This window comes from Orbicella franksi, chromosome 1, assembly GCF_964199315.1.
Source record: "Orbicella franksi chromosome 1, jaOrbFran1.1, whole genome shotgun sequence".
Taxonomy (NCBI): domain Eukaryota; kingdom Metazoa; phylum Cnidaria; class Anthozoa; order Scleractinia; family Merulinidae; genus Orbicella; species Orbicella franksi.
The window spans coordinates 11548361-11561996 of record NC_138145.1 but is presented as its reverse complement, the minus strand read 5'-3'; the positions used below and the strand labels follow the sequence as shown (position 1 = coordinate 11561996).

The window sequence follows — 13636 nt, the reverse complement described above, 5'->3', positions numbered from 1 at the left end:
GATTACCCCACCCCATCAGGCTGCTAGGGTCGAGTTGGAAAGTGGGATTGATTAGCATCTCGTTACCAGAAGTAAAAGTGTTGTTGGTCAACGGTAACGACATCCTGTTTACCATGGACTGGATCATGAAATACCCTTCTGGTGCGTTAAAGTTTGGTAGCGCTCACTATGACCCTAACGATCTCCGAACCGTGGTTGAGTATATTGATGGTGTTGGTTTCATAAAAAGTATGGTGACATTTTTCGAGCAGCGGCGCATCTTGAATTACCAGGGACCCCATCTCGGTAGCAGCTATACAGCATCCGATGGAAAGAGAATGTACGTGAAATTTCGTTGGGATGGAGACGATCTGCTGACGGATAACAAAGCGACACACGTACGCTCCAGTGACTCACCAGCATTGAAGATCAATAAGATGTTGGCCTTAAAGACGGGATGATTGAAGGAGAGAAGCCCTAAAAATTATGACTTAGGACCCAATTTACGTCAAGAGTTTTTTACAGACACGGTACCCAACTTAGAAACGATGACACACGATCTGAAAAACGACAGGGGTGAGCCTCTGTTTTGGCTGATAGCGGAAGACCTTTTTCATCTGAGCGTTACTTGCGATTGGCGTTTCACGAATCTCAACAAAGCCTTTCAAAACGTGGTGGGTTCGACATCACGTTCCTTGTTCATCTATTCCGACGTGGGAGGAAGTTCAATGGTTGGAAATCAAGTCACGGATCTGTTAAGAGAGGTCAATTATCGACGCACAGGGGATGGAAGTCACTATTTTGAACCGCTCTACGTTCAATATATTCCGTTGCGCAAGGCCCAGTTGGACATTATTGAGACGCAAGTGTCGGAGACAACAGGTGAACTGACCGAATTTGGTGAAGGAAACACGATTCTCACCCTTCACCTCAAACGAGCATGAAAGGGGGAAGTTTAACGCGATTCAAACCTAACCCACAAGACGGAGGAGGCTTTGTTCAAGAATTGCTGAAGGCGAGTGTCAGGGGAGGTCTGAAAGTTTTAAAAAGCGGTCGCGGCGTTCGAGATCGCATTCGAAAGGCGAAAGAGGGTGTAACACGGAGCGCTAAACAAGCAGTGAAACGTAAAGCTTACGAAGTCCTAGATAGAAACATCAAGCGGAAAACATCTACTCCAGAAGCTCGAGACTCGTCAAATCTAGAAAAGGGTTGTCAACGTCACGTCGTGAAGGGTTCTCAAAATGCTCTAAACGTCACCGAAAGGTACAAAAAGGCGGATGGATTGGCCCTGAGGTCAGTAAACCTGTTGGCTACGATTGGGATCACATCTTAGCGAGAAGACAAAGAAGAAGAAGAAGAAGAAGAAGAAGAAGAAGAAGAAGAAAATGACGGATACCTTGATGGACGGTAGGTTGTTACATCCGGGTTCCAAATCAGTCCTGAATCCTCAACTGAACCTGTTCACCGTTCCACCCAGTGATCTCAGCATGTCCAGTTATCGCATCGTACCCATTCAGACCTACACGACAGGCATCAACGCCGTGGAATTCCAAGTGGATCCTCAAGAAGATTACGTAGACCTCAGTCGAAGTTTCTTTGAGATTGAGTTGGCACTCAAACTGGCGAATGGTGATAACGTTGTGGAGGCCACGAGACTCTGGCCCACGAACAATTTGGCCCACACTTTGTTCAAACAGATCAGTGTGAGACTCAATGGTACCTTGATCAGTCCTCAGACCGACACCTATCATTACAAAGCATACCTGGAAACATTGCTCAACTACAACAGAGATGATGGAGAAACCGTGCTAAAACCTCAAGGTTGGTACAATGCCCTGGACTTTCCGGCGCAATTGACTGTGCACAACACAAACACGGAAGGAGATGGGCATGAGGCTTTCCAAGCATTGTCCTTCAACCAACAAGCTTCAGTGCAACTCATGAAAGCAGAACAAGGCAATTACACGGATGGAAAACGACACGTGCTAAGGTTCACACCCCACATCGAGGTGTTCCACTTAAACAAATTGCTGGTACCTGGTGTGCAGACTGGAATCCAGATGTACTTCAATTCTCCTAATTTGTTCTTGAATGGTGTGAACGTAGCTGGAAGATTGACACACGAAGAGGTGAAAGTGAGAATGCACCTGTGTCAAGTAAGGCTCAACCTCAGTGTCTACCGAGAGTTGATGACGAAAATGAACGTCAACAGAACCATAGTGGCTTACCCGACCGTAAGAAGTGAGATTAGGACCTTCAACATGCAAAGGAACCAGCAAAGATACGAGTGCAACAATTTATTTCAAGGCAGAATTCCTAACAGAGTCATCGTTGGACTCGTGCTTTCAGAAGCCTTCAATGGTACTGTGGCACGTGACCCATTCTGTTTTCAAAAGTTTGGTGTGAGTAACATCAGGCAACTGGTCAGAGGAGAAGAGTACCCTTACGAGACCTTGGAACTAGTGCAAGACGACGGTACCCAAGATCAGAGAGGTTACTATCGGTTCTTACAAGCCACAGGATGTTTGTGCAAACATCAAGGTAACATGGTCAGAAGCGAAGACTGGGGTCAAGGCAAGAATTGCACACTGTTTGTATTTGACAATGCAGCCAACGGATGTTTGGACAGTCCGGTGTTGAACCCCAAGCAGTCAGGAGAGTTACATATTGTGCTGAACTTCGGTGTCCCGGAGAGTGGTACGGAGAGTTTGAGAACCTCTTGGAAATAGACAAGAACAAAGCCGTGTTGTACGACATTTACCAACGCTAAAGGAGAAAGTACCCCTGAATAACGTACAATTGGATCATTTGGCGACAGCGGATGCCATCTTGAAACCCTACTTTTACGGGACGGTGGCTTGCGATCGATTACCACGTCGACCGATCAAGAAAGAACCTCGTGGGTACATTGTAAACACAGATCCACATGATAGACCGGGCCGACACTGGCTGGCGCTTTGGACCCATAGTGGGAATGTGTGCGAGGTGCTGGACAGCTACGCCCTACCTTTGGAGTCTTACGGGACAACAGAGCCCCTGCAAGACTGGTTAGAAAGTCAATGGAAATATGTGATTTACAATGGACAGTCTCTGCAATCGATTTACAGTAAAAGTTCTGGTGATTATGCCTTGTTCTATTTAAAAGACAGAGCGAGAGGTCAAAGTATGAACGAGTTCTTGAGGCGTTTCTCGAAACATGATTATGTAGACAATGATCACAAAGTAGGCCAGATGTTAAAGAAGTTGGTCGAGAAAGAGTTAGAATGGGATAAAGTGTGTAAAGTGAAACATCACCAAGACACTTCTCGTTGCGGTGTGAGACATTTAGTGTAATGATTGTTGGTTTGACATTAAAATACGATTGAAAACGTGTTCTGTATGATGATCTTGTAGTACAATGGTTAGTATTCTCGACTGTCACTTGATTCCTCGCAGGGTCAATTTTTCCATGTGGTAACAAAAGCTGCATGCCCATGCCCCTTTGGTCATTTGGACTCATGGAACGACACAAGGCTTTTCGATTTCATACCCCTTCCAGTCTATTGGTGGTGGGTCCTTCAGGGTGTGGCAAGACGGTGTTCACCACCAAACTTTTACTGAACAACCTCGATTTGTTTCATACCCCACCCTCCCAAATACATTATTGTTACGGGGTGTGGCAAGACGGGTTTCAACCCATAAACAGGGGATCAAGTTTCACGAAGGCGTTCCTGACACAGATCAGTTGAAAACGTGGTTCCTTAAAGGCGGATTACTCGTACTGGACGATCTAATGGCTGAAGGAGGAAACGATAAACGGGTGTTAGATCTGTTCACCAAACATTCTCACCATCAGAACGTCACAGTGCTCTACTTGTGCCAAGACATGTTTCCGCCAGGGAAATATGCCAAGAGTATTTCCAGAAACGCCCACTACATCGTTTCCTTCAAGAATCCACGAGATCAATTAGGCATGAGAAATTTATTGTTACAGGCGTTTCCCACTCAATAGCAAGTTTTACAAGACACGTTTCAACGTTTGACAGAACGTCCGTTCGGATACATGGTCTTGGATTTACATCCTGGCAGTTTGGACGATCAAAGGATTCTCAGCCACCTTTTAAAGGACAAAGGATGTATGCGATGTCACAAATTCATCGAGACATCGTGATGAGTCCTTCCCAAGATTCAATCACTACCGTATCTCTAATGAACGGATTCACGAAAAGCGCCCAGTTGGTAAACAAAGATTTGCTGTACCGATTGGATGGGTTGTTTTCCTTTTACCACCGTCAGTGGTGGTGTCATCGCCAGATGTTTTACCACTTTAAGTGGTGCCACGGTTGTTTGAACGCTTTGGCATTGATCATCGTGGCAGCAGGCATCGTCCTAGGATCCGTCTTGGAAAATAGTCTCCTGATTGCCTGTTTATCCGCCGCTGGAACTGTGATTAAGGGGTGGAACGACTTCAAAAAGTTTTCGTTTAAAATCGACGTGTCGCTTTGCCTACACCACTTACGACAAAGCTTTGATCGAATTGAGAACCTACGTGCGAGGACTTCCGATGGAGGAGTTTGACGGATTCTTGATCAAGATGCAAATCTTGGATGACACAATCACTGATTTCACACCCCCTGTATCTGACAAGGGCGTGCAAGAGTACGAACAACGATTTCGTTACGACCACGTCGATAAAGGTGGGAGCACTGACGTGTGAGTGGTAGTATGAGTCATGAAGAACAAAAGAACAGTTCGTAGAAAACCAAGGAGACGAAGGAAGATACAAAAGGGGGGATTGTTACCATTGGCAGCTCTCATTCCAGCTTTAGTAGCAGCAGGCAAGGCGGCGGCTCTAGGAGGAATCTCTGGTGCAGCTGGTTACGGTGTGAAAAAAGGTTTGGAAGCTGCTTCGCGTAAACGTCGACGATGAAAAATAAAGACCAAGAAAAGAAGTAAACAGCGAGGTGGAGCACTGGCACGACGTAAACATCGATTGGTAGACAAGATCGCCGAAGGAGCCAGTATGTTCTTATTGGGACCCTCACCTACCTTTGCTACGCTGGCATTGAAATTAGCGGGTCAGGCAGCAAAAGGAATCAGAGACAGTATGAATCACTATAACAAGAGACAACGTGGTGGTGCACTGTTTACTGTTCTCAAGAATGCAGCCAAGATCGGGTACAAGCTCGGAAAGGACAAACGGTATAAGAGAATGGGTGTAAAGGGTGTCACAGGCAGTTACAACAGACGTCCTGCACCTTGGGAAGTATGATTCGATTACGCAGACAACGCCCTTTCTTGGAGGCTATTCTCAAAGAGGCTAATCGGAAGAGGAGAAGGAGATGTTAGAACATGCTAATTCAGATCAAATCAACGCCGTGAGCGAAATGGTTCTCAATCTACTACGAAACAGAATTCCCGTTCACCCAATCACTATGGCGAAACCGCATCGCTATAAGACAACGCTACGCGAGGTGGGGAAACGCAGAAACTCAGTCAAGAGGCGAAGAGAACATCTCAAAGAGAAAAAAGGTAGCGGATTCTGGCAAGGTTTGAACGACGTGTTCCAAGCATGTCGATGTTAAACACCCGAGATGCCCACGGTTATCCACTGTAAGGTTACGACTTCGTCCCCAAACCCAAAGACACCTTGAGCGAATTGGTCAAGTTATTACAACAAGCCAACGAAAGAGTGGAACAATTGAAAGACAATGTGCAGTACTGGAAGAGGAGGTACGAAAACCTCAATCAAGAGTATTTAGCTTTTAAGTTTGAGGACTTGTGTGAAAGGTGTCATACTATCAGAGACACCACAGTACCCGGAGATACTATTACTCTGTGTACGAATTGCAGTCGAGATAAAGACGCAACAGCCCATTTGACGCTCAAACTCGAGAAAGAGACTGAACTCCGTTACTGGCAAGACAGCTACGAAACGCTACTCCAACAACATTTCGAGGATGACAGAAGAAGTCATGATGGTACCCACGAAAGAGTTTGACCAATTGGTTCAGTATTACAAAGGAGAAATCACCGACAATGCCTTGTTGAACAAAGCGGGACGTTTGGCCGCCGAAAGTCACGTGATACTCCGCGATAAATCGATTCCAGATTCGATTGCCATCAAGAAAATTAAACCTCTAGCTCGTCAAAGAGGTCGTTTAACCAAACGTATCAGACATATTGGTCCTTTGTCGAGCAATAGTGCTGATGTCGGCGAAGAGGAAGATGAGGAGGAAGGAGCCCTGGTGAAAGGTCCGTTGGAAACCATGTTCAAACAATTGATTAAGAACGCTTCTCTAGGTACGAAGACACCGAAGATCAAGGAAGAAGCTACACCGTCTACGTCAGGTGTTAAAAAGAGGCCACCCGCTTCTAAAACACCCATTCCTCCGCCTGACTCGGAACTGGGAACGCTCCTAAGAAAAGCTGACATTCTCCTGGGTAAAGACAAGGGCAAACGTAAAAACGAGGCCGAACGTTTAAAACCTACAAGTGGTTGGGAAGACTGGGCCAAAGGAAAGAAACTGAGAAGAAATCTAAAACACGATTATGACTCGTACTAGCAAGACCCGACGTAGTACACGCATCAAGACCCGACGACTTATTAAGCAACGCGGGAGTGGTGTCGACATTCAGAAATGGCTGGGCAATTTCACTGGCCTGGGTACCAGTACATGGGACCTGGGACCAAATTGGCCAAGAGACTGAAACGAGGCGATCCAGGCATCAATCGTTTGGACAAGATCGCTAAACAACACAATATCGATTACAGTCACGCTAAGAATATGCAAGACAAGTGGAAAGCGGATACAAAGATGATCAAGGCCATCGATAAGTTACCCGGCGGCAAAACAATGACGGAAAGGATTGTGAAGAGAATCATGCAGGCTAAGAAAAAGTTAAAGTTGTAATCAATTTCTCCCTTTGGAGTTCGTGTTATTCAATAAACGTTATAAAGACTCAGACGCGTTGTGTTGATGCTTTGTTTTGTTTTTGTTTTGCTTTGATTCGTTAATGAAGAAAACACTTTTAGTCCGAATTAAATTTTGTTACCTGAAAATGTCCTTAGGTCTATAGTTATCGTTTTAGAAAATATGTGGTTTTACCATGGGAGTACAAGCTTTAAGTTAAAGCGATAACATCATTTGTAAAAAGGCAATTATTTTGAGTGTTTACGTACGTAAAACGAAAAGTATTTTCAACTTCAATTAACTTTAGTGCCTGTGTGGTTTGATTTTTTTGCTTTCTACAAAAAACAAAGAGGTGCTAATTTTTTTCATGCAAATTCAGCATTTCCAAGTTTCTTGCTTGGAGTTAAACAATGTCATATAAGAGTCAAGCGTCGCGCATCGCATCACTCTGCATCTTTGTATGTGTATAGAGCGCCTTTTTATATAATGGCCCTCAAATATGAAAACGATTACGTTATGCTCTCTTAAGAACGTGCGGAGCATATCAACAAAAGGCACGTGGATTTTGACAAGGAACTCGGAGCCTCTAAATTCCTGCGGTCCTTTAATCTCACGTCAACTCTGGCCTTTCTAACGCGGAAAACGTTCCTCGATAGTGACGATTACGAAATCATCGAGGAAGGCTACAAGGTAGGTCATGGGTACTATTACATGTACGTCTTCAAAATGAAGAAAGTGATCGGAGTCGGTCCGTGGGGTTTTCCTACGAACGAGATTTGCGTGTACTTCTCTTGGAAGGAGGCGTACGGAGATAAATTCCGCATCATTACGGCGTATCCATTCTCCCGTACGTATCACGTCTTCTTGAAGCGGAGAAAGCTAGGTGTGCCGGCCTAATTTTTTATTTATTTATTTTTTATTTATTTATTTATTTTTATTTTTCTTGTAAATAGTTTTACCCCTAGCGAACTGACGCGTCTTTGGACGGATCGCTTAGCCCGCGGAACAAGATTCGATTAGGGAAGGGTCGGGACTTTGTGTTTTTGTACATAGTTTTTGGTAGATAGTTCCCGGCCACAAAGAGTCGAGGTAGCGCCTCGATGATACCCACCCCGGGAGTGCCGATAGGTCCGGGATTTCCTCCACGAGCCGGGATAACCAACCCTCGGGGAGTGCCCCACTTGTCGACACGCTTGGGGTTTAGTGCTCTCCTCAAGAGAGGGGGACTGGGGAAGCCACTGTTTTTAATTCATTCTGATTTCTTTCCTCTGATTGGATACCGGTGATGTCATTGTCCCATGATGCTTTGCACCACCCCTATATAGGCTAGACTCGGACCCAAGTCTCTCAGTCTTCACATGGCCCCTTGTCGAACGGACCTCTGTCGTTTAGGACCACAGGACACTGTAAGTATCGATTTTCAAGTTGGATGACATTTTTTACGTGACCCTGGCGTGATTTGTGTCGCCATGGAAATCCGTGAGACCGGTCCCAGTCCTCCGTCGAGGCTGGTGGGCTGTTTTCCAACATGGCCAACTTTCGTGGGCAACGCCATCTTGAATTCTTAATTCGGCTCCTGATTGGCTGAAATTTGTGGCGGCCATCTTGGATTTGGAAAACAATAGCATCCATTGTTCTCCAAACAATAGCCTATCGTCTTTCTCGGCTCCTGATTGGTTACCGCTCATATGAGCGTCTATTACTACTTGGATAAGCTCAGCATGGACTGTTGTTTATTGATTTTCAAGGAAATGAAATGGAATGTGCAGGTTAATATGTTTCGAGGCAAACCCCAGAGCGAGACCACACTTGTGTAAGACTCACGGGTTTCAGCATCTTTTAAAAGCCTTTGGTGGACTCGCGCATTTTCTTGGTATGTCTACTGCTTTTTTTTCTGAAAATTAATATTCTAAAGGACGTTTTACTAATTGTATTTCCAACTACAAAACCAGACTTGGTTACTGAGATTTATACAGAAAATAATCTATGTTCACTTACAGAAACACATTCCATACTGTATTATGTCGTTCAGTTAGCAAAATATTGTTTTGCTTTTACCTCAATCAGTGATTGCGTTTTGGAATTTTGCTCGATCGTTGCCTATTTTATTGCGATTTCACGGTCTGTGGATATTCAAATGTAAAGTAGAACCTTTGTGTGGCTCGTAGTACTTTGCGTGTGAGAACGTTCAGTTGTGAGTAACATAGAACGCGAGTAAGTAGTTTAGATTGAAATTCTTGTTTTTCGATTGTATTCTGTAAGGCGCTTTACAAAGCAGTTAAACATCCTATATTTTTTCTAAACAAAAACACTTAAAATGCTTATCGATGTTTAGTATTTGACAACTTTGACGCATTGTTTATATTTGCGGAAGCGGAGCGTGAAGAAATTATCTCAATACTTTTCTTTCTGTATGTCACGGTTCTATTGCATTTGCCACACAAATTACGAAATGTAGCTATTTTGGTCTTTTCATTCATAGTGTTGTTTTCTGCAAAATCGAGCGGTTTATTTTTGCTTTTAAAATAAGACGTAGTTTATAATATAAAGCTGAGCAAACAGAGCTGCTACAAACTGGATTATGCTTGCTGAGTGCTGTGCCACTTCAGTGCTGAATTTATAAAACGTAAGTTTACTTTTACTTAACAATCTGATTTACCCACGTCGTCTCTGTTTGCCTTATTTTCTTTGCACAAATTTTCATACCGACTGAAATTCAAAACTGCTCATGATTATTAGAATCTAGCCAGACACTGTTTCTATGAGCAGTGCATGTGACTATTCGGTGTTCAAGTTAGGAACCAACACATTTCTGGCGTTAATAAATTTCGCGGTTGTACAATCGGCTAGTCATTGCTTTATATGTTCGCTCCTTGTGGTTATGACTGTTACGCTCTAGTACAATTGAGAACGCGTATTCAACGCTATCGCCGTCTCCTCTCGCTTCAAGGCGTTGAAAATTTGCGAAAATGTCAAGCGCTAAATAATTTTGCAGCTGTTCAAAGCCGTTTTTCGTAGACGAATGTTCGCTAGTCCTCCTTCGTCCTCTTCAGTTATTTCGTTGTAAAAGTTGTTTACACGGTATCAACATGCAAGAAATGTTGGTGGAAAGATAAGGGAGCCTAGCTTAATCGGCATGAATCTAAATTTTGGAAACCATTTTAACTAGACATCTACGAGGAAGGGTTTTATCCAAGTCAAATTTTTAGTGCCAGCTGACTTTAATTTCAGTCAGGGGGTTTTACTGAGGTAGTTTTAGAAAACACTATCTTTTGCGCAAAATTACAGTCTGCTCGACAAAGTAAATTACTTCGTGAAGATTTTGATAGTGACTGGTTAACGCTATTTAGCCACGCAGTTTAATCCTGTGTTATTTCTCTAAATGATTTAATTTTTTGGTTCGGTGAATTGAATTGAATTGTGTACATTACTTAAAAAGAAAGAAGATGAGAATTATTTGTGAAAGTGTCCACATTGGGTACATCATTTTCTCTGTAATGTACGCGGAAGTTTATTTTTCTTACAGTATATTACCATGAAAATGCGAGAAGATAAGAAATGAAATTCCCTTTTCAAATGCAAGATACTGAAGTCATATTTATGAATTTTCATGCATAGAAACAAGAATTTAATGAAGTATTTGGGAGAAATAGAGCTAGCAGTTATTACGGTTTGGAATAACGGTTTGATCAAACGGACTGAGAAAATTCATTAGCAAGCCAGAACCAAAACGGAATTGTCCAAAGATTGGTTTTATAGTCGCGAGGTTAATTCACTTTTCTTTTTCCGCACCAGCAGCAAGGCTGCATAGTTTTTTTAAGAAAAATATCCAATCCCGGCTCGCCGCAATTTGTAAACAGGACGCTGTCTGCGTAGAAAATGAACAGTAGTTGGCTTCAGGGAAGAAACACATAGATACAAAACAATTTGTTCGCACGACAAATTAAAATTCTTTCACTGGTGGTCGACGTCAATGGCACTTGCCCCTAGTTCACACAGTGCGTTTAATTCTAAATTAAGGTCTTTCGTTCATTAAACTGAATCGAGAATTTCCTGAATACTGAATCCTGAATCCAGCGACGCAGAACCATTAAAAATGAGCGGCGAATCAGTGGAAACCGAAATATTTAAAAGAAAGCGACTTTGAATAGAGTTAACGAAAAGCTCTGCTCCTGGCTCTGCTACTAATCTGAAGCTTTGCGTTTATCTTATATAAATGTTTCATTTTTTGTCATTTGAAGAGCGGCTTCAGTTAAACATAAATGTTTTCATTGGTGTTTTTTCCCCTTTTATATTTTAATTTCGGCAAGTTGTGCTTAGTCTCTTTCTTGTGAATGAAGAAAATCACTTTTGAAAAGAGCTATTATGATTATCCACCTCGGCCAAGAAGCAATTCGGTTCTTAGACGAATTTGAGAGCGCAGGCAAACGTTCTAAGTCGGATTTGCGTATTCCCAAGTACTTTATCAGAGCAACAATTAGAGACGAAGGCATTTTTACTGATGCTTGGAGACAGACGGAGGGTTGGCAGTGCTTCATGGCCCAAAGTGATTGTGGGACACATTTGTTCTCCAGAGCCGGTCACCAGCTTCCCTTCTATATGAATGAATTCCATTTGTCAGCCAATTTGCTCGGCAAATCATTTGGTCATGTGCGTTAATCTTTAAATACATAAAAAATGAAAATTATTGTCAGCCACATTCAAGGAGATTTCTTAAAGCACGTCCTTTATTAAGTTTGATGTTCTCCACGGTTTGCGCAAATCCGCAAATTGTTTATTTTGAAGTTGAACTCTAATTATAATTCTAATTTGAATGTTTGGTATTTGCGAAAAATTAGTTATTGTGGTATACATTGTTTTTGCACAAACTAGATATAGCTTTCAAAGATCACGTTTTCGTCAGATCTATATATCGATAAATGCTTGCAGTACTCTAGACTTATGTTAATTTGGACGAACATCTAAGGATAGTTTAACGCCTCTCTCGGTGAGTGGTAAAACGTATTTTCGTGATTCGTGAATGATGTTATTTTTTCTCGTATAAAGTGAAATGGCTAGTTTTTGTGATTCTTTTTTTCTCATGGGTCGTGATTTCATTAGTACTGTATAAACCATGATTTTTCAGAGTAATTTTCTGTGAAATAAAAAATAATCCGCTCGGTCATTCAGCATTAGGCTTCAGTGGAACGCAGTTTTTTTTTGTTTTTTTTTTTGCTGCTAGTGGAAAAAAGAAGTGGAGAGGTGATGAAGGTCTCGAACAAGGCTGTTCTTTGGACATTAGAGGAGCTCAGTCACGGTATTTTGGCTATGTATAAAATTACATTTAAATTGACGGAGACCTGAAAATAGTAGTTTACTAAGATACAAAAACACCAAGGAGATAATAATAATAAGTCATAGAGGAACAAGGATGGTTAAGGATGGAGAAGATTAACACGGATTACAACAGGAGCCATAATCGGGGACGGAGACCGTAAGCGCGCGCCATTTCTAGTAATTGAGTTGTCCCCATGATATGGGACAATAATTCTATTTTTAGAACAAATTGCACCATCGCCTGCGGCACACGCGCGTACATGCTGCGAGGATTTTTGCGGATGTCGCGTGGGGAAAATGGCCTCCGAAATTCCCGAAATTGTTCATGTTTTTGGCCCACAACTCAACCCGTTTACGTCTGTTGAAATTTTGCTTAAGTATTTTCGTCGTAAGCTGCTCCAGTTTGAGTGAAGTAAGGCAGTGTCGAATTTAGGTACGTTCCGCTGTAAGCATATATATATCGCTGACCAAGTTGTGTTCCGACGGATGCTTCTTTTACATGAGCTATACATTACTCCACTTTAAATTTGACATATGTTGAAGATTAACAGCTTTTCCATTACACAGTAAAAAACTAGCTGGATATATTTAGATATAGCAGAGCTTCAGGACTTCATAGTTTCCTAGCTCCTCTTGCCACACGCTTGCGAGGAATTTGTCAGTCTATCGCGACCGAAAAGTAAAACAAAATAATTGCTAGTTTGAGTTTCGCTTGAATTTTAAGCAACGCTTGATGTTTCATCAAGGCCCAATAACTTTACGTCCGTAGACACTGCTCAGTTTTATTCGTGCAAAAATCCAGTAAATTCTCTGTTGTCGATGAATGAGAGCGCCCGCCGATGCGTGTTTTGTACAGTCAGTAAATATGACAAATTGTACTTCCGCCGCCCTTTCGTGTGAAAGCGTACATCGAACTCAAACAATAACTATAGTTTTTAAATATGTTTACGATTGATAAATGTTTGCGAACATATTAAAAGCTGAGCTGAAAATATGTGAATAAAGCAGAAATAATCAGCAAAGTTACGATGACGCTTTCTTTAATCAACTTGGAATAACGATTTCGATTTTGTTGATCGAGTTTATATCAAAACTCCTTGTCTATTTTCATTTTCGCAGCGTAAAACTTCACTATGCTTATGTTGAAGAAACATACATGATGTTAGTAGCCTTTTTTGCGTTTGTGAAATTTGTTACAGCATCTCAGCACAAAAGATAACGAAAGAAATCTTTGTCGAGATTTGTTGACAATTGAAAGCACCGACTCGGACTTGAAAGCGCACAAGCTGCACTATGCAAATGAGCTAATTGTACGCGTCAGACTTTCCTTTCAAAAACTTTTGCAAACTCACCAAACAATGCAAGCAGAAACAATAAGAAACCATCGAAACATTTTTTGGTTATGATGAACCATTGTCTGAGAAACTCACAAATTAACTCGATACCAG

The 13636-nt window shown here is 42.2% G+C and overlaps 2 protein-coding genes and 1 pseudogene across 2 annotated transcripts in view; all 3 read left to right on the top strand.

Annotated features, from left to right (window-relative positions):
- Window positions 1-475: 475 nt before the first annotated feature.
- LOC145490233 (uncharacterized protein F54H12.2-like) overlaps window positions 476-13636 on the top strand; it is a 42343-nt gene continuing 29182 nt past the window's right edge. Inside the window, exon 1 of the mRNA XM_081469359.1 lies at window positions 476-3136. Within this exon, the coding sequence (XP_081325485.1) occupies window positions 1365-2708 (1344 nt within the window). The 5' untranslated portion in view covers window positions 476-1364 and the 3' untranslated portion in view covers window positions 2709-3136. The remainder of the gene's footprint in view (window positions 3137-13636) is intronic.
- Window positions 3129-5840, top strand: LOC145490251 (uncharacterized; annotated as a pseudogene).
- Window positions 8706-13636, top strand: part of LOC145483193 (octopamine receptor beta-2R-like) — a 13753-nt gene continuing 8822 nt past the window's right edge. Inside the window, exon 1 of the mRNA XM_081461770.1 lies at window positions 8706-8745. The gene's annotated coding sequence lies outside the window, so the exon portion shown is untranslated. The remainder of the gene's footprint in view (window positions 8746-13636) is intronic.